Source organism: Bombina bombina, chromosome 9 (assembly GCF_027579735.1).
Source record: "Bombina bombina isolate aBomBom1 chromosome 9, aBomBom1.pri, whole genome shotgun sequence".
In the NCBI taxonomy this organism is placed as follows: domain Eukaryota; kingdom Metazoa; phylum Chordata; class Amphibia; order Anura; family Bombinatoridae; genus Bombina; species Bombina bombina.
This window is the reverse complement of record NC_069507.1, coordinates 199,409,102-199,431,056: the sequence shown is the minus strand read 5'-3', so window position 1 is coordinate 199,431,056 and position 21,955 is coordinate 199,409,102. Positions and strand designations below refer to the sequence as shown.

The following is a 21,955-nucleotide window of genomic DNA, read 5'->3' as shown; positions in this document are numbered from 1 at the left end:
CTTGCAAAAGTATTCACCCCCCTTGGCATTTTTAGTGTTTTGTTGCCTCACAACCTGGAATTAACATGGATTGTTTGAGGATTTGCATCATTTAATTTACAGAACATTCACACAACTTTGATGTGTTTTTTTTATTGTGAAGCAAACAACAAATAGGACAAAATAACAGAAAAAGTGCATAACTATTCACCCCCCCTAAAGTCAATACTTTGTAGAGCCACCTTTTGCGGCAATCACACCTCCAAGTTGCTTTGGATATGTCTCTATGAGCTTGCCACATCTTACCACTGGGATTTTTGACCATTCCTCCTTGCAAAACTGCTCCAGCTCCTTCAAGTTAGATGGTTTGGGCTTGTAAACAGCATTCTTTAAGTCTAATAAAAGATTTTTTATTGGATTGAGGTCTGGGCTTTGACTAGGCCATTCCAACACATTTTCACTGTTTCCCCTTAAACCACTCAAGTGTTGCTTTAGCAGTGTGTTTTGGGTCATTGGCCTGCTGGAGGGTGAACCTCCATCCTAGCAACAAATCACGCACAGAGTGGTACAGGTTTTGCTCAAGAATATCCCTGTAGTTAGCACCATCCATCTTTCCCTCAACTCTGACCAGTTTCCCAGTCCCGGCTGCTGAAAAACATCCCCACAGCATGATGCTGCCACCACCATGTTTCACTGTGGGGATGGTGTTCTTTGGGTGATTTGATGTGTTGGGTTTGCGCCAGACATAGCGTTTTCTTTGATGGCCGGAAAGTTCAATTTTAGTCTCATCAGACCAGAGCACCTTCCTCCATACATTTTGGGAGTCTCCCACATGCCTTTTCGCAAACTCAAAATGTGCAATTTTGTTTTTTGCTGAAAGTAATGGCTTTCTTCTGGCCACTCTGCCATAAAGCCCAACTCTATGGAGTTTTGGATTGCCGTCCTATGTACAGATACTCCAGTCTCTGCTGTGAAACTCTGCAGCTCCTCCAGGGTTACCCTAGGTCTCTGTGCTGCCTCTCTGATTAATGCCCTCCTTGCCCAGTCCGTGAGTTTTGGTGGGTGGCCGTCTCTTGGCAGGTTTGCTGTTTTGCCATGTTCTTTCCATTTGGTTATGATAGATTTGATGGTGCTCCTGGGGATCATCAAAGATTTTGATATTTTTTTATAACCTAACCCTGACTTGTACTTCTCAACAACATTGTCCCTTACTTGTTTGGAGTGTTCCTTGGTCTTCATGGCAGTGTTTGGTTAGTGGTGCCTCTTGCTTAGGTCTTGACGCCTCTGGGGCCTTTCAAAAAAGGTGTGTATATGTAATGACAGATCATGTGACACTTAGATTGCACACAGGTGGACATCATTTCCCTAATTATGTGACTTCTGAAGGTAATTAGTTGCACCAGAGCTTTTTATGGGCTTCATAACAAAGGGGGTGAATACATACGCACATACCAATTTTCTGTTTTCTATTTCTAAAAAATAGTTTTATGTATATATTTTTCTCATTTCACTTCACCAACTTAGACTATTGTGTTCTGATCCATCACATAAAATTCAGATTAATAAAACATTGAACTTAAGGCTGTAATGTAACAAAATAGGTAAAAAGTCAAGGGGGGTGAATACTTTTGCAAGGCATTATATGTCCAAGGTACCTTAAAGGACCACTAAACACAAATTTTAAACTACTAATTTATATATATGCAATGATAAATGCCAACAGCGTATGCTGTCGGCATTTATCGATGTGCGGCGGACATGGTACACTACATTGTATCATGTCCGTCCACACTGTAATAAATCGGACCCCGTATGTGCTAATTACGTAAATTGCATAATTATTTACACAAATGCCTATCAAATTTTCCTACCCTGTTAAGTGTGCATGAACATATGCATGTTAGCGCATTCCGCAGATTAGCTGTGGAATGCGATGACATAATTTGCGCATGCACATTAGCCGCAGTAGGAAAATTTGATAGGTAGCAAAATTTGATAGAACATTGGTGCTTGCAAGTTAGGCTGAAATGCACTCCTGATCATTGTTTTTTTTTTTTTTTTTAAATGGAACTACTGTATATCTTTTAACCTTATGCCTGCTAACTGATTGAACAATGTCTGAATTCTGTATATAATGGTGCAGTATTTTATATGTTTGTGGGCACGTTTTGTGATTGGGGCCTCACATGTTTGTAAACAGTAAACTACACTTGGTGATCTTTTTAGTTTTAATTAGTGGACTGCACATAAGATACATTTATGCGTAGTGTTATCCAGTTTATGGGCACATTTCCTTAACAATAATTATTATTAATATGATAGTGAACTATATAATTTTGTCAATTGCTTGGTATACAATTGTATAGCCATATATTAAGTGCTGTTTTTTTATTGTATTTTTAGTAAAAATAATTATAGAAAAAGACACAATTTTGATTTAGCTATACATATTTTGAAAATTATTTTTTTTTATTGAAGTTAAGACACATATCATCACAACAAGAACTCGCCCTAAGGCCAAAGTTACAACAAAGAGATTAATACATTGTCTATACATAGGCATTGTTGAGAAAGCAATAGGCATATATAGCAAGAGAAAATACTTTTTGAAATCTGGTTTTGAAGATAGACAGTATCTTGGGCGAGATTAAATAAAACTTCATTTTATAATATATTATCAGCGTATGAGCTCCACATTCTAATAGTATTTTACCTAAGACCAAAATATCAGTCTGTGGAGGGTTAACATAAATATCAGCCACTCTTGGGCCGAGGTAAATAGGGGGGTGGGGGATATTCAGCGGGTAAGCACCGCTATACGCATAGGGAAAGGGGTGGGGGGACGGAGCCATATATATAGGAACTAGCAGGACATAATACAGTATGCTGGGTTAACTTATAAGCAACAAACTGAACATAGATTTATTTCAGGCTAATGTGGATATTAGAGTTCTCCCCTCCAGGAAAGCGTTTAATACAGAATATAAACCAAGTGTCCCAAGAGGTATATATATGGGACCAGACGATCAAGGTAGTTCAAAGTTTACCACTACGGGGCAATATTCGGGAGTAGTTTAGAATTATACTAAATGTATGATGCTTTATAATCATAGGTAAAAGACAACCTTATTGCAATAAATAGAGGTATGTCTAAGCAAGGGAGGCCTAGTCTTCCTGTTATAACTGGTTAATATAACTTGATCTAAATAAATGCTATTAATGTTTACAACATGTTTAGAGGGTATGAGTATATAAACTATTGGTGAACTATAGGTAAGCCTGGTTAAACAAACCCAAACAATAAAAATTTCATACCATAAATCTTACCTAGAGCAATTTGCAGTCTCATATAACATATATACTATAAGCAGCACCTACTTCTCATTATTAACTGAGCCCTAACTACTACACAAAATTAAGAATGGAGAGAGTTAGTTGAGGTATATTAAGATAACATAGAGTCATGTTAGGCTAGACTAAAAAACATTTAACTAATAAACTTCACTAATCACTATTAGCTATACAGAGAAAGAGATATGCTTAGGCTGAGTGCAGGCATGTCCTATTAGAGATCACAGCAGACACCACTGAGGAATGACAGGGCTTTTAACAGGCTGTCACATATAAACATGTTGCAAATTTAGGATAAACCTGGGGAGGGGTATGTTATTTCTGCTAAGGGAGTATACAATGGACAAGGTATATTAGTAAAACTAACTCTGATAACTTAACCTAAAACAAGCCTATGGGGCTGCTAGTAAATAGTGAGTATAAGTAATAATGACCAGTTAGTAGATTATGTAGAATTATAAGTCTCTACCATATCTAGTCTTTACATAGTTCCAGCTAAGATGTAATGGAGGTAGAAAACAAACAAAAACATAGCACACCTTCTTAAGCACTAACAGCAAAAATATGTACAATATGAATCGATCTATTCATTGAGGAAATAGTAATATAATAATTGAACTTTATAAACTAATAATCTAATGCGTGCAGGTAGAGTTATTTGTCCTATAGTGATAAACTGTTTATCCTGCTTCCATTACAATAAGTTGATCCTCATGTTTACCAAGCATAGACATCAGACAAGCAGGCAGAAGGTTTTGGATAGAAGTGCAGTCCCGGTCTGGGTAAAGCTGTGATCTTACTTCTAGACTGGTGTCTTATATCATACTAAGAGGCTTCTTACAGTTAGCACTTGTAGCGGACTGCAGATGACAGGCTTTCGAAGATCATTGAAATAATTGTGTGCATACATTCATATGTTCTAGGCACTCTTTGTAAATCTAGGTTTAAAGTCTCTTATGGGAGAAGTTGCCTAGCAAGGAGAGAGAAATACCTCAGCTCTAACCGATTCCAGTGCTAGCCCTGTGAGAGAAGTATGACTTATCTGTTTGTGGTGCCATTTGTGCCTGAGGTGACTTTTGCAGAAGTGTATTGTGTATGGGTTCAGGCCATCTCTGAGCGCGGTTATCTGTGGCATGAAGGGGCTTTTCCCACTGTTGATCTACCAAGATTCTCACTTGAGAGACCGGGTCACGTTCTCCCGTTACAAAAAATAGCCCCATACCTGTAGACTCTGTCTGCGCATAGGTTAGGATGCGGTCCGCCTGAACCGCTTCTTGTATCATCAGCCGGAATCCATGCTGACTGAAAGAGGAGGCGATCACAGCTGAACTTTGAGGGAGTGCGCAATCCCGCCACAGCAATGGCATCCGCACCATAAGATCTTTGGGCCCAATAAGCGACCAGGTGACTGGCGCCTCCATAAGACCCAGTGGCACTCTGTTACAACTATCATCCGCTGAGGTGGGGAGGTAGGTTACCCGATAGTCTTCTTGGCTTCCTGACAGCAGTAAAGAGTCTTGGTTATTATCTGTATTAGCGTAGGGATCATGAACACTGACGGCAGTCTGTGAATCTAACAGCAGTAGAGCGTCTTCTCCTTCCTCCGCCATTTTAAGTGTACTGTGGTCCGCATCAGCACATGGATCCTGTAGGAGCTGTATAAGCTCAGTGAAATGTCCATGCATCTGCCGATCAAGCCCCATAAGGAGTGCCTTTATCTGGGAATAGGAGCCGTCTTCCATGGGCACAATAAAATGAGCAGTAGTTGGCTTCTGTCTTTTAAGAATAGTATTAGTTGTCGGCGTCTTGGTCACAGTGAGATAGGAGTTCTTTATGTAGATATTGCAGTTGTTATTTTGTCCTTTCTTATCAAATCATACAAGTTATGATCTGGGATATATTAGGAGTATAAAAATAGAAATATATAAATTCTTAATGTGCCATTAATATGTAGTTTAATGATCATAAGCTAGGAGCTCTAAGCTGGCACGTCTTTCTGCTTTGGCTGCTGGCTCCGCCCCCCAGCTATACATATTTTAATAATAAGGTAGAATTAGCTACTAGAAATAAGTTTGTATAATGAACAAAATCTGTTTGTTATATATAAATATAGGCAAAACTTTATCTTTTATTGATATAAAGTAAAAAAAATCTCAAAAATACAATTCAGCTCAGAATAACCAATCCAAGTAAAAGCATGTTTTAGGAACTGCGGGCGGGCAGTCTTACATGTTTCAGCTTGCCTTATACGTAATCATAGACAAATGCATGTCTTTTTTTCTGGACTTCTGTAAAATGCATTCAGTATTTAAAGGGACAGTCTACTCCAGAACTGCTATTATTTAAAAAGATATAATGGCCTCTATTTAACAAAGGTCTTGCGGACCTGATCCAACAGTGCGGATCAGGTCCACCAGACCTCGCTGAATGCGGAGTGCAATACGCTCTCCGTATTCAGCATTGCACCAGCAGCTCACAAGAGCTGCTGGTGCAACGCCGCGCCCTGCAGACTCGCGGCCAATGGGCCGCCAGCAGGGAGGTGTCAATCAACCCGATCGTACTCGATCGGGTTGATTTCCGGTGATGTCTGTCCGCCTCCTCTGAGCAGGCGGACAGCTTATGGAGCAGCAGTCTTTGTGACCGCTGCTTCATAACTGCTGTTTCTGGCGAGTCTGAAGACTCGCCAGAAACACGGGCCGTCAAGCTCCTTTCAGAGTTTGATAGATAGGCCCCATAATCCCTTTATTACCTATTCTCCTGTTTTGCTTAACCAACACAGTTATATTAATATACTTTTTACCTCTGTGATTACCTTGTATCTAAGCCTCTGCACACTGCACCCCTTTTTCAGTTCTTTTGACAGACTTGCATTTTAGCCAATCAGTGCTGACTGCTAGGTAACTCCACGGGAGTGAGCACAATGTTATCTATATGGCACACGTGAACTAGCAGTGTCTAGCTGGGGAAAACTGTCCAAAAGGCCTGTAGATAAGAGGCAGCCTTCAAGGGCTAGACATTAGCATATGAGTCTACCTAGGTTTAGCTTTCAACAAGGAATACAAAGTGAACAAAGCAAATTAGATGAATAAAGTAAATTGGAAAGTTGTTTAAAATTGCATGCCCTATCTGAATCACGAAAGTTTAATTTTGATTAGTCCCTTTTAAGTTCTTTAACCAGTGGATCCAATACAAAGATTATACAAGTGCATCCTTGACATTTAGTAAACATTGCTTTTAGTATGTCAATTTCTGCATAGATGCAAGGCTGAAAATTGTTTACAAAGTTAAATAGAAAGTACCATCATTGTTACTTATTAACAGTAGGTTAAACAAATGTGTCTTTGGATTACTGTAGTTGAAGTTATATACTGTTTGTAAACCTGTTTGGTTTTTTTTTTGGGGGGGGGGGGGGGTTGTAATATAATGTGAAAATCTGAAGGGGGTTGAACTAAATATTGCTGTAGAATCTTAAAAAACATTTCACAGAAGGCTTCTCCAGAGCATAAATGTTTTAACATTGTCACTGCTGCGAATGGCAGAACTAAATGTTCCCTGCAAATTTCTCATGGGATGGGAAAGGCATTGTATATATGGGAACTCAACTCACCAAGGCAGGAGATGTGATCTGCATGGATTCCAGAGGACACAATGTCAGAAAAGAACATGTGGGCAAGTTATCCGAGGAATGGCATCTATGGAGTAATATACAAAGTGTTTATGAAATAAGGGTCACCTCTATACAGCCTTCAGCGTCATGAAAAGTCTGTTGTGAAGCCGCCACTAGTAATTTGTGCACAAAGTCTACATAGTCACAATTTTAACCTGTATTTTCAATTCTATAGATGGATTTAAGTTTAATCTTTAGTATAGTTTAAGTTAGAGACATTAAACTAAAATTATATTGTGAATATAATCATATATTATTTCTTCATGAAAAGGTTTCAGCTGTTTATTTTAATTTTGGAACTAGCAAGAACAGTATGTGGAATAGATTGCTCATTGGTGGAGAAGGATAACGCCTGCACTTCTATTGGTGGACAGGTACAATCTCCACAAACATAAACAACAAAAAGTATTCTTTTCCAGTGCATTAAAGGGACAGTATACCTCAATTTTCGTATAACTGCATGTAATAGACACGACTATAAAGAAGAATATGCACAGATACTGATATAAAAATCCAGAATAAAACCTTTTTACAAACTTACTTAGAAGCTCCCAGTTTAGCACTGTTGATGAGTTTAGGTTGGGACACCCAGTGAAAGGGGCTGGGAAAGCAGGAAGGCAGACCTTCCCCCCTTCCCCTTCATATGAAAAGACGCATTACACAACCAGGAGTCAGTAGACATCAGTATACATGTAAAACTTTGGGGCTTGGTTAGGAGTCTGAAAATCAACACCGTGTTATTTAAAAATAAGCAAAACTATACATTTTTACAAAAACACCCCCAGATGCGCTATATAAATTGATCATCTACAAAACATTTATGCAAAGAAGAATCCAGTGTACAATGTCCCTTTAATGTCTTTTTTCAAGTAACAAAGCGTAGTAACATAGAAGTCCATCATCTTCAAGTGTGTCTCACCAAGTAAAAACGCTTTTGTGTAAATGTATTTTTGCATTCTCGGTGTCAGTTAACTTATGTACTTTGCAGAATGACATTTTTGCTGACCCAGTAATTTCACTATGGTGTGTGTCAATAAGACAAATACTAGTAGCGCCATTCACCAGAGGACATGCTTGTTTGTGTTTCTCCGTATGCTAATTTGTTTCTATGGTAGATGACATAATCTAGTCTTCCAATTAACTCGCCAAACACATACACACAGCAAAAATGTTCCAGTGTAAGTGGAGCAAAGGTTTGTACAGGTGTGTCACAGTGAAATGAGCTAGATATAATGCACTACTAAAAATGTGTACTAAGTCTGCAATTTCCCCATCACTTTCTCTGTCGAAATGCACAAAACAGACATTCGTCATTCGCAAAACGGAAAAAATAAATAAAAATAAAGTTTGATTATCTATGTCCTTTTTAAATAAAAAAATGTTTTCAGTTCAATTTAAACAATAATCATAAAAATACATTTATAGTTCATACATGTTTTAGTTCAACTTTTTCTGCTACAAGTTGGAAGCTTAGCATTTGTAGCCTTTTGGTATACTGTCCCGATCTTCACTGGATCTGTGAGCATCCATGTTTGTTTCGCATAAGGCAATATGATGGAGTTCATTGACAAGAGAAGGGGATACTGTAGGATACATAAAGCTATAGGTGAGTTCTGCATACCTTGCAGGATTATAACTGGTGAGGAAAGTAAGAGAAAATGACATGTTCTTCAGTAATCAGGACTTATGCACATGACTGAATAGAGTCAAAGTTTATTAAATACAGTAGAATTTCATAATCACAAAATGCATAATAAAAAGACAACACAATAGTACTTACTCTGAATTTAATATGAGCAGTAGATTTTTTTTCTAACAAAATTAAAAATGTCCTGTAATTTTCTGGCCCCTTGTAGCATGTGACATCCATCAGCCAATCACAGACTCAACTACGTATAAACTGTGAACTCTTGCACCTGCTCCGTAATGTGCATAGAAGAAGACAATGGAAGTAAATTGGAAAGTCTCTTAAAATTGGATGCTCTATATGAATCATGAAAGTTTAATTTTGACTTTAGTGTCCCTTTAATAACAAACACAAATAACTGGGCAAATAGTGCTAGTTAATGCAGTAGCTAATATAGTTCTGCTGGGTGTACACTGGTGAATATTGGTATTGGCAGTTTGTAAGAAATCTCATATGGGATGCACCAGCTAAGCTGAGTTTGGTACCTAAAGTAATGATAAAAAGCTCTAAGAGTTTGAGAGCCAGTTTGTAACAGATAGAAGCTAAGACTCAGTGCTTGATGATCTATAGCTCCCCCCTCAGGTGAGATAATATACAGCTCAGACGCACAGGTTGGTAGAGAAAGAAAGAGGGAGAGAGAGCGACAATCATCTTCTGCATAAAAACCACAGTGAATATAGTATAACTAATGCCAGATGTGATATACAAATGAAAAATTTAAATTATAAATGTTTATTGTCCGCTGCTAGGTGGTTAAAATGAATATTTGTATTTATTAATCTAAATGCATTATTTTAATTATTTAGCTGTTATGAGCACACAAATCTAATATAAAAAACAAACCTGTGTTTGAACAATGTTTTAATTTACTGAAATATATTAAACAGAACAACTTATATATTTTGTTTCTCAGTAGATTTAGATCTTAATATGATATGTTACGATCTGAGCTATATAAATGAATACATCCCTTAGCATGGGTCATCAGTGGCTGTCAAATAAAATAAAAAAGTGCATTATGTAAAAGCGGAATGGACTTAAAATTATTCACATTTCATAATGAATGACGACAGATTAGGCTTTTGGAGCAAACCAAATTGTTGATAACTTTTATACAGAGAATTCTAAATGATTCTTTAAAGGGATACTAAACCCACATTTTTTCTTTAATGATTCAGATAGAGCAGGCAATTTTAAGCAACTTTCTAATTTACTCCTATTATCAAATTTTCTTCATGATATGATGCATAGGAGCTGGCCCATTTATGGTTAAGAACCTGGGTTATGATTGCTTATTGGTGGGTAAATGTAAGCCTCCAATAAGCAAACGTTATCCATGGTGTTGAACCTAAAATGGGCAGGCTGCTAAGATTTACATTCCTGCTTTAAAAATAAAGATAGCAAGAGAACGAAGGAAAATTGATAATAGGAGTAAATTAGAAAGTTGATTCAAATGTCATGCTCTATCTGAATCATGAAAGAAAAAAAAAATGGGTTTAGTGTCCCTTTAAGTTCCATAAGCAACTTGTCAGGATATATTTTTGTTTTAACTTATTCACTTCCTCATTAACATGATAGTAGTGTAGTTGGTAAATTACTTGTAAAAATCTTATAACAATTACCAAAATCATTACAATTATGAAAAACTATGATCAGAAAATGATCTAGACATCTGCATTTGAGGGGCATCTACAGGAAACGACTCCTGAAATCTTAACCCCATTTGAAGGACTTTGACAGTCCTCTTGATATTTATCTGCACTTTGCCTATGACCCTCAATAGTTGTGGAATAAACAATTAATTAAACAATGCCTTTTATGTGCATTAGTTTTCCAAAATGTCCTTTAAATCACTGTCTCATTCCTTAGACTTATTCCTTCTTCTGCATGTTCCTTTCCCTGATTCTTTGGTTTTGGGAGTACTTTTTGCACATAATAGAATGGAAAATCTGAGAATTTCTAAATAAGATTTTGTAAAACTTTAGATTCTTCTGCTCATGTCTTGAAGAAACAATCAGTCTGCACAATGTGGTTTTCCAAAGAAGTAGCACATGCTGTAAAGACTAAACATATAGCTTATAAAAATTACAGACACAGTCAGGTGATGATATGCAAATATGGAGATTCCAACAAAAAAAGACTAAGCAGTTAATAAGGAAGGCTAAAGATCATGTAGAAGAGAATACAGCGCAGTCAGTAAAACATGGGGACAAAACCTCCTTTAGATATATCAGCAAACTGAGAAAAACTAACGGCTAGATTACGAGTTTTGCATTATGAGTAAAAAAGCAGCGTTAAGCCTCATAACGCTGCTTTTTCACTACCGCTGCTATTACGTGTCTTGTAGATACAGCTGTCCCGCACACTTTTTTGGCAGTACCGTAAATGAACTTACGCAATTTTCAATGGGACTTCCATTGCGCCGGTATTACAAGCTTTTTTTATTAGGCCAAAAAGTGAGCGGTACAGCCTATCCCGCAAGATTCGTAACGCAGCGCTGGTATTGGAGTGCGGTATGGAGCACAATTTTGCTCTATGCTCACTTCTTGCCTGATAACGCCGGGTTTAGGAAAACCTGTAATACCAGCGCTGTAGGGAAGTGAGCGGTGACAATAACTTGCAAGTTAGCATTGCACCCCTCATAACGCAAAACTTGTAATCTAGCCGTAAGGTTGGCATATTAAAATTGAAAACAGTTGATGGTAGCATAGTAGAAGGAGATAAGCAAATTACAGATTATTTCTGTTCTGCCTTTACAAAATATTGTGAAGATAAAATGTCTACATTAAGGGATGGTACAAGAAATGGAAATTGGCTTAGCAGCAATCTTTGGCATTATCAAAAATGAAAAAATGTCAGTGGGTCCTGATAATATACTTCCAAGGGTTTTAAAGGAACTTTGAACTGTGTTAGCTGCCCTATTAACATGTGTTTAATCACTATTGACAGGAGTTGTTCCAGATCGTTAAATAGCAAATGTAGTACCTCTTAATATAAAGGACATTAGAGAAGAATCTGGTAACTACAGGTCAGTCAGTTTAACTTCAGTAGTAGGGAAATTAATGGAAACTCTCTTAAGCGAAAGAATTATGATTTACATAAAGACATAAAATTTAAAAAGAACCAGAATCAGCATTGTTTTACTTCAGGGAGATCATGTCAGACTAATCTGATTGACTTCTTTGATTTTGTAACAAAAGTATTAGACCAGGGTGGAGCAGTTGATGTAGCATATCTAGATTTCAGCAAAGCATTTGATACTGCCCCACACAAAAAAATAAATTCACAAACTGTATCTCCTTGGTCTAGACTCAAAAATTGATAACTGGGTGAACTGCTAGCTTAAAGTGATGGTAAACTTTCCCCTTTGTATAAACAAATCCAGAATGTTAACATTATTTTAGATGCAGTTTATTTATTCAGTTGTAATAAAGATATGCTTTAAATGACTTTTTTTATGTAGCGCTGAAATTCTAATACCCTGCACTCTAGACATCTACCTCAAAAGTATTTTTTTTTGTTGAGCTAATGGTTTGAACTGTTTTCCAATCGGTGCTCTAGATACAAATAAATATTGTGTTAGTGCCGTATGACTAGAGCGCTGATTGGAGAACAGTTCAAACCGTTAGCTCACAAAAAAATTACTTTTGAAGTGGTCGGCCGGAGCGCAGGGTATTTGAATTTCAGCACTACATTAAAAAGTATGTTAAAGCATATCTTCATTACAACTGAGGAATTAAACTTCATCTAAAATACAGGGAGTGCAGAATTATTAGGCAAGTTGTATTTTTGAGGATTAATTTTATTATTGAACAACAACCATGTTCTCAATGAACCCAAAAAACTAATTAATATCAAAGCTGAATAGTTTTGGAAGTAGTTTTTAGTTTGTTTTTAGTTATAACTATTTTAGGGGGATATCTGTGTGTGCAGGTGACTATTACTGTGCATAATTATTAGGCAACTTAACAAAAATCAAATATATACCCATTTCAATTATTTATTTTTACCAGTGAAACCAATATAACATCTCAACATTCACAAATATACATTTCTGACATTCAAAAACAAAACAAAAACAAATCAGTGACCAATATAGCCACCTTTCTTTGCAAGGACACTCAAAAGCCTGCCATCCATGGATTCTGTCAGTGTTTTGATCTGTTCACCATCAACATTGCGTGCAGCAGCAACCACAGCCTCCCAGACACTGTTCAGAGAGGTGTACTGTTTTCCCTCCTTGTAAATCTCACATTTGATGATGGACCACAGGTTCTCAATGGGTTTCAGATCAGGTGAACAAGGAGGCCATGTCATTAGATTTTCTTCTTTTATACCCTTTCTTGCCAGCCATGCTGTGGAGTACTTGGACGCGTGTGATGGAGCATTGTCCTGCATGAAAATCATGTTTTTCTTGAAGGATGCAGACTTCTTCCTGTACCACTGCTTGAAGAAGGTGTCTTTCAGAAACAGGCAGTAGGACTGGGAGTTGAGCTTGACTCCATCCTCAACCCGAAAAGGCCCCACAAGCTCATCTTTGATGATACCAGCCCAAACCAGTACTCCACCTCCACCTTGATGGCGTCTGAGTCGGACTGGAGCTCTCTGCCCTTTACCAATCCAGCCACGGGCCCATCCATCTGGCCCATCAAGACTCACTCTCATTTCATCAGTCCATAAAACCTTAGAAAAATCAGTCTTGAGATATTTCTTGGCCCAGTCTTGACGTTTCAGCTTGTGTGTCTTGTTCAGTGGTGGTCGTCTTTCAGCCTTTCTTACCTTGGCCATGTCTCTGAGTATTGCACACCTTGTGCTTTTGGGCACTCCAGTGATGTTGCAGCTCTGAAATATGGCCAAACTGGTGGCAAGTGGCATCTTGGCAGCTGCACGCTTGACTTTTCTCAGTTCATGGGCAGTTATTTTGCGCCTTGGTTTTTCCACACGCTTCTTGCAACCCTGTTAACTATTTTGAATGAAACGCTTGATTTTCGATGATCACGCTTCAGAAGCTTTGCAATTTTAAGAGTGCTGCATCCCTCTGCAAGATATCTCACTATTTTTGACTTTTCTGAGCCTGTCAAGTCCTTCTTTTGACCCATTTTGCCAAAGGAAAGGAAGTTGCCTAATAATTATGCACACCTGATATAGGGTGTTGATGTCATTAGACCACACCCCTTCTCATTACAGAGATGCACATCATCTAATATGCTTAATTGGTAGTAGGCTTTCGAGCCTATACAGCTTGGAGTAAGACAACATGCATAAAGAGGATGATGTGGTCAAAATACTCATTTGCCTAATATTTCTGCACGCCCTGTATTGTTAACATTCCGGATCTGTTTATACAAAGGGTTAGTTTCCCGTCACTTTAAGGATAGAAAACAGAGTAAATGGAGTACATTCAGCAGAGGGGGCAGTTGCTAGTGGTGTTCCTAAGGGGTCAGTTCTGGGGCCTGTTTTGTTTAACATATTTATCAGTGTACTGATTGTGCTCCCTTACCATATCAAGCCAGATCGCCTGATTGTTACAGTCTTTGTAACTGTCCGTAACGATCTTCTGTTGGTGCAAGTTAGAGGAGTGGGATCGAAGGAGAGAGGTGGGCGGCCCAGTGCAGGAGGGAGGGGCAGAGTACCATTTGGGGGGTTAGAGAGCTGTTTGGGAGAGATCAGGGAGGTAGGAATTTCAGGAGGGATCACTACATTACATTTTTTTTAAAAAACCCTAAACTGCAATCTGGCAGACTGTCTGCCAGTATCTAAGATAGTGGTGACCAGTGTGTTTGTGTGTGTGTGGGGGGGAGCTGTTTGGAAGGGATCAGATAGGGATCACAGGATGGGAGGTGTCAGGTGGGAGGGTAACCCCTACACTAAAGCAAATATTAACTTTACAAGCTAACTGATTAATCTGGGAATTTAAGTGTGGTGTGCAGCTGCAATTAGCAGCCTTCTAATTACCAAAATCCACTAGCAAAGCCATGCATGTCTGCTATTTCTAATAAAAAGGGATCACAGATAAGCTTTTACAACCATTTGCCCTATGACTGCAGTAGTTGTATGTAAATAATTTCATTGAGAAACCCAGTTTAACAATTATTTTTATATGATTAGATTTGGCTGCCAAATTGTGGTGTCAGATATTCTAAAATGGGCCAAGATCAATACCTTGGGTTGTTTACTTTCAAATATATATATACTTTTCAAAGGTAAATCAAAAGAACAGAGGTTCTATATCTATTTAAATAGAGTGATAACAAAAATGCTAAATATTCTCTGGTACCTTGGGCAAGTTATTCTCTGAAATTCCTGGTAACAAAGGTGTTACAACTGTATGCTCTCTCTGAATAATTAAATAATTTTTTGTTTTTGGGGTTTCATTTCCCTTTAAGAAATGTCAAGACACTTGAAAAAAATGTTTTATAAAGCATTTTATAACACCTTTAAATAATGTTTTTTTTTTCTCTAAACATGTTTTATGAAACCAATTTATAAATCTGTAAATGGTTGTTTAATAGTTTGTAATTTAGTAGTAGAGTACTGTCTTTGTGCATTCTGAAACTTTTAAAGTAATTCCTGCTTTGAACCAACAGCTCCTAGTGACAAACTGCTAACAGCTAAGTGCAGACTAAAATGGCTATTGTATTTTACAGTTGTTGAATCCTGAAATAAATACTTCAAGGCATCTGAAAAGCACTTGCAGGTCTTGCCCTAGATTGTAGCAGGTTAGATGGTTCTTTCCATTTGTTGGAGTCTTGTTCTGTTTAATGTTTTAACTCTTTTAAATATGGTTTAAAGAAAAAAAACTTTTTAATCATACAAACATATCTAGATTTGCACATATAAATATGACAAGACACTGAACCTTTCTGTTACAATAAAAAAACACTGTATAATAGTTAGACATAAAAATCCAAATAGAAAATGTTATTCTGTAAATGAAGAGAACATAGTAAGCATCTTATCTGTATCAGCCTGTGGTTACATTAATGGATTTTCCCCACTGTCTATGCTGCAGGTGCAGTTGGAGGCGTATGTGCACTTGCTAATGTCTTGGGAGCACAGGTGTGTGAACTGGAAAGGCTCTGTCTGAATTCTCAGTGGCAAGAAGCAAAACAATTACAGCATCGGCTCATAGAACCTAATGCTGCTGTAAGTTAACCATTGGTATTGTGATCTCAGAAGCACTATGTTTAGCTGACTACAAATTTGTATGGTTTTCAAACTACACATGATATCTTACTTTTATTAACAATAAGATTGGTAGGTACCTGCATGAAAAATTCTGTGTAATAACTTATTGGATGTGGCCCTCAGAGGCTACCTTGACATCTTTTGGAGCAGAAAAAAGTGTCTAATATTTACCCTCACAATACACATAGGGCTAGATTACACAAGTGCAACCAACAGCGCAGGGGGCATTATCCTTATCTTATATTAATATCTTGTACTACACTTTTGGAGAACTGAATTAAAGTGTTAATTCTTGAATATGTGCATAATACAACACATGAATAATATATTAAAATAAACAATTTTACTCATATTTATACAGACATACAAAATGTTTTCTTTCTTAAGACACAGTGAGTCCATGAATCATCATCAATTACTGTTGGGAATATCACTCCTGGTCAGCAGGAGGAGGCAAAGAGCACCATAGCAAATCTGTATCACTTCCCTTCCTACAAACCCCAGTCATTCTCTTTGCCTGCGGTGCAAGGAGGAAGAAGTATTCGTGTTGCATAAGAAGTTTTATTCAATCAAGAATTTATTATTTTAAAGCAGAGTAGGTTTGCTCTGATCTTTCCTGTGGTCTAGATGTAGCCCACGCCAGTCCCTTCAGTAGGGCAGTGGTGGCTTTTAAGCAATTGGGAACTTGGGAGGTAGAATCCTCACTGCGCTTTCTCAAACAGTTTTGCTGCCCTAATCAGAAAGCCTGAGTAAGTTTACTTGGTTCTTTCCTTTTCCACAGGTCCATGTGAGGAACAGTACCCTCTCAAACCAGGTGAGCTGTCCTGCTGCCGTACAGACTGACATTCAGGTAAGTGCCATGTATAATTTTTCTTATAGTGGAGATGTATGTTCACCAGGATCTCCAATAGCAGCCTGTGGTATGTATTGCCACTGTCACCAGTGCGACAGCCTACTGGTTTGATGCATTGTCTGATTCTATTCAGACAGATACTCATCTTGAGGAGATCCAGGACAGGATTAAGGCTCTTAAGTTAGCCAATTCCTTTATCACGGATGCTTCCTTACAATTCAGTAAGTTGGGAGCAAAAATGTCTGGCTTTGCTGTACTAGCTTTCAGAGCCTTATGGTTGAAATCTTGGTCTGCGGATGTTTCCTCTAAGACCAAGCTTTTGGTGATCACCTACAAGGGTAAAATCTTGTTTGGGCCTGGCTTGGCTGAAATTATTTCAGATATTACAGGAGGAAAAGGGTTTTCCTCCGACAGGATAAGAGGAACAAGCAGAAAGGGTGTCAGAGTAATTTTTGTTCCTTTCGAAACCAAGCAGGAACAGTCCAAGCCTTCCTGGAAGCCCAATCAGTCCTGGAACAAGGGGAAGCAATCTAAGAAGCCCGCAACTGAAAAAAAATCAGCATGAAGGGTCTGCCCCCAGTCCGGGAATGGATCCAGTAGGGTGCAGACTTTCTCTATTCGCCCAAGCTTGGATACGAGATGCCCCGGATCCTTGGGTGGTGGACATAGTATCCCAGGGGTATAAGTTAGAGTTCAAGACTTTTTCTCCCAGGGGCAGGTTCCTACACTCAAGATTATCTGTAGACCAGATAAAAAGAGAGGCATTCTTAAGTTGCATTCAGGATCTTTCCGCTCTGGTAGTGATAGTTCCTGTTTCAAGGCAGGAACAGGGTCTGGGATTCTACTCCAATCTATTTGTGGTTCCAAAGAAAGAGGGAACTTTCAGACCAATTTAGGACCTTAAATGTCTAAAGTTCCTCAGAGTACTATCCTTCAAGATGAAAACTATAGGTTCCATTCTTCCTTTGGTCCAAGAGGGTCAGTTCATGACAACCATAGACCTAAAGGATGCGTACCTTCATGTTCCCATTCACAAGGATCATCACAGGTTTCGGAGGTTCGCCTTCTTGGACAATCACTTTCAGTTTGTAGCTCTTCCGTTTGGACTTGCCACAGCTCCCAGAATTTTCTCAAAGGTTCTGGGGGCTTTACTGGCAGTGGTCCGGTCTCAGGGCATTGCAGTGCACCATATCTGGATGACATTCTGGTTTCAGCAAGCAAACTCTCATACTGATGTCAGTATATGGCCGGGTTATAATACAATATATTTAATAATTATTCATTAAAATAAACCCCCAATAAAATGCATATACAAAACAATAAAATTAATGTAAATTCCTAAATTCTTTATATTAGTTTAAAATTTATAGACACATTGAATTATATTTCTAGAAAACCAGATGTGAATCAAACTATACAAGCATAAACTGTTACAATATTCTTTACAAAGCAAACCAAATATATCTTTAGAATTAACCTTATTCACAATAATCTCCCAAATCAGAGTTGCATTAAAATACCATAATGAGATACCAAGATATGAGCCACTAACCTTCAGACCAGTACAATTAAGCTATTTAGCCCACAAATGATTCTATACAACTCTAATTAAAACACAAGAAGTTATGTATATTCTTAATGTAAACAGTCAGTTTATATGCCAAGTTATCTAAGCTGAAATAAATTCTTAATTATCTACAATTTAGACAAATTCTAATATATATATATATATATATATATATATATATATATATATATATATATATATTTGCAAAGATAAATTACTTAGCATACAAGAGTGACTAGTTAAGACTACACAGGACTATCAATGCAAGCAAAAATACAAAATGCCCTTTTAAATCTACTAACTTCAATTAGTTATGGTTACCAAATACCTTTGATTTAAATATTATATATATATTTATCAATTGCGTATACTTCACCAAAATAACCAAATCGATAATTCAGCTTCTAGAACTTCTTGTTTCACCTCATATGAAATAAGGGTATTTGCAATGTGGATAAGAAAAAGTAGCCCAATTTGCTTAAAGTGACTGTGTCCCAACGCAGCAAGTTATCAGTCCAGAGTTCAGCAAAAAGTTAGCTAGCACCTTTTCTCCTCTTGCATTCAGCTTATATTATCTTAATCATTGGTGAAACGATATGATAGGCCCTTCGGAAGCTTGTCTGTGAATCGTCCTTGGATCTGAACATCTCATTGGTCACCTGGGACAGGCCTCCCTGACTGGTTTTGCATGTGTTCTAATAGACAATTTATTTGTCTGTCATACCAGTTCCAATCCCCTATGGGGCAGCAGACAACCAGCAAATACAGTCTCACCATCAATCACTGCTAATCCAAATAGCTCCCTATATAGTGATTATTTAACATACTATAACTTTTTGCATTAATCACTTAAATATTGAATTATAGATGGGATCGTATAATGTCATTTTTCTGATTATTCCAATACCAAATACAAGCATGTTTCTAGCAATCATATTATTATTATCTTAAAATCCATTTAAAGTTGTATTTGATTATTTTCTTATATTCAGATAAAAACAGCATATTTCACATTGGACATCCTTGCTAATTTGCTTATTTGAGCAATAGTGGTGCACCACTTTAGTTACCTATTTGGCCATATCTTTGCATTCCATTTTTTATGGGGATCCCTGACTTGTATGTGTGTTTTTATATGTTTATATATTTAGATTAATACATGTATTTGATTATTTTTGCAAAGATTGTTTGCATCTTGTCTTACTTTTATACTATACTGTCGTATAGGTGCTGTTTATCCTAGTTTTTTAGATCACACTGATTTGTGTGATCTACTCACCCTTTTTTGCACATATAGAAATTTTCTTTCTAGGTTGCACTATATGACTGATGCTATTAATTAATGTGAGGTGAGCATTACATCCTTGTTTTATTTGTTCTATTTCACATTCAGTACAACTCTTTCTCGTGCGTAAAATATATTACACAATTTATGGGACAACCACATATGTATTTGTTAGATGCCTGAAAAATAAAAAAAATAGGTCATTTATATTTTTCATTTAGCAGACATTCACATTTAATATTATACGAACAGACAATTTCATATCAATTTATTTGTATCTATTATTTAATAGTCTAGGGCACATATTTAATGTTTGAAAACTATATACTGTATACGATTTGTTCAAACTTCGGATCCTTAAGACTTCTATGATTCCAAAAAAAAACACATAGACACGTTGAAATCTGGATTCCTAGATCTTCAGCTTCCAATATTACCCTTCTCAGGCATAGACAATCTCCCAGACCTCCATGTTTACATTCAATATGTGTCTGAATATACATGTTCATTTGAGTATCTCAAACTCACATGAAAACTTGGCACAATTCCTTTTGCAAGATTTTTTTTTTAATGTCATACAGAGACTTGAAACGCTAATTTGTCTGGGGCTGCATATTGGAAACTCTGCAAGGGACAATTCACACCCAGGTGATATGAGCCTTCTCCTCAGCCAGAAACTGTTTTTTCCTGAATCCAATCAAATTTCAAACAAAATCCAGTGAGCCATGGTGTTAAATTATCACATGTCTGTTGGCATATGCTTCTCTCAGAACAGAAAGTATATTGAGAAATTTCAAAGGGCTTTTGAGCATATTTTCCACAAAAACACAGACTATTGGCTCCATCAACCCAGGGGTTCCTGTGATCTAGGTAATGAGACAGATGCTCTCTTTTGAACTCTTAAATGCTATGTTAATCAGGAGAAGTATTTCATGTCTGATCTCAGATGTGGAATACATAGAATGTATTCAGTGATAAAATGAGCATGCTCAAACTTACTATTTGAGAGATTGCATACTTATTTTATCTTATTATATATACACACACACATATATATATATATATATATATATATATATATATATATATTGCCCACTGACATCTACAGATACCCTGACACTGAGATCTTGTTGTCTTTTCTTCGCTCCCACGGATGGAAGGTGAATGAATATGGGCAAAAGTTTACAAGGGTAGTGTTCTTAGGGACCATAATAGATTCCCTATTGATGAAGATTTTTACTGACAGAGGTCAGAAAATCAAAGATTTTCGACTCTTGCCTTGCCCTTCAGTCCGCATCTCGGTCGTCAATGGCTCAATGTATGGAGGTGATTGGTCTGATGGTTGCTTCCATGGACATCATCCCGTTCGCTCTGGTCCATCTCAGAGCTCTGCAGTTATGCATGCTAAGACAATGGAACGGAGACTATGCGGATCAGTCTCCTCGAATAGATCTGGATCAGGTGACAAGAGACTCTCTTCTGTGGTGGTTGTCTCAGGATCACCTCTCCCAGGGAACTTGCTTTTGCAGACCTTCATGGGTGATCGTGACCACGAATGCCAGCCTGCTGGGCTGGGGAGCAGTCTGGGGTTTGTTAAAGGCTCAGGGTCTATGGACTCATGAGGATTCAAATCTCTCCATAAACATCCTAGAGCTGAGAGCGATCTTCAATGCTCTACTGGCCTGGCCTCAGTTAGCTTCAGCCCGGTTTATCAGGTTTCAGTAGGACAACATAACATCGGTGGCGTACATCAACCACTAGGGAGGAACTCGGAGTTCCTTGGCCATGACAGTGGTTACTCGGATTATTCAGTGGGCAGAGACCCACAACTGCTGTCTATTTGCCATCCACATACCAGGTGTGGACAATTGGGAAGTGGATTTTCTGAGCAGACAGACTTTTCATCTCGGGGAGTGGGAACTCCATCAGGAGGTGTTTTCCAGCTTGACCATCAAATGGTGGCGGCCGGAGCTGGATCTCATGGCTTCTCTGCAGAATACCAAGCTCCTGAAGTACAGTTCGAGGTCAAGGGAGCCACATGCTGTCCTGATAGATGCCCTGGCGGTCCCTTGGAATTTCAGTCTAGCATACCTGTTTTCCCCGTTCGCTCTCCTTCCACGAGTCTTTGCTCGAATCAAACAGGAGAGGGCATCAGTGATTCTTATAGTACCGGCGTGGCCTTGCAGGATTTGGTATGCAGACCTAGTGGAAATGTCATCTCTTCCACCTTGGACACTACCTCTGTGGAAGGACCTTCTACTTCAGGACCCCTTCCTTTATCCAAATCACATTTCCCTGAAGCTGACTGCTTGGAGATTGAACGCTTATTTTAGCTAAGTGTGGGTTTTCCAAGTTGGTCATTGAGACCTTGATCCAGA

The 21,955-nt window shown here is 37.9% G+C and overlaps 1 protein-coding gene across 1 annotated transcript in view; it reads left to right on the top strand.

The window, feature by feature from the left end:
- Positions 1–21,955, top strand: part of HOGA1 (4-hydroxy-2-oxoglutarate aldolase 1) — a 114,469-nt gene that overhangs the window by 75,555 nt on the left and 16,959 nt on the right. The window contains exon 6 of the mRNA XM_053691738.1: positions 15,697–15,830. Within this exon, the coding sequence (XP_053547713.1) occupies positions 15,697–15,830 (134 nt within the window). The remainder of the gene's footprint in view (positions 1–15,696; positions 15,831–21,955) is intronic.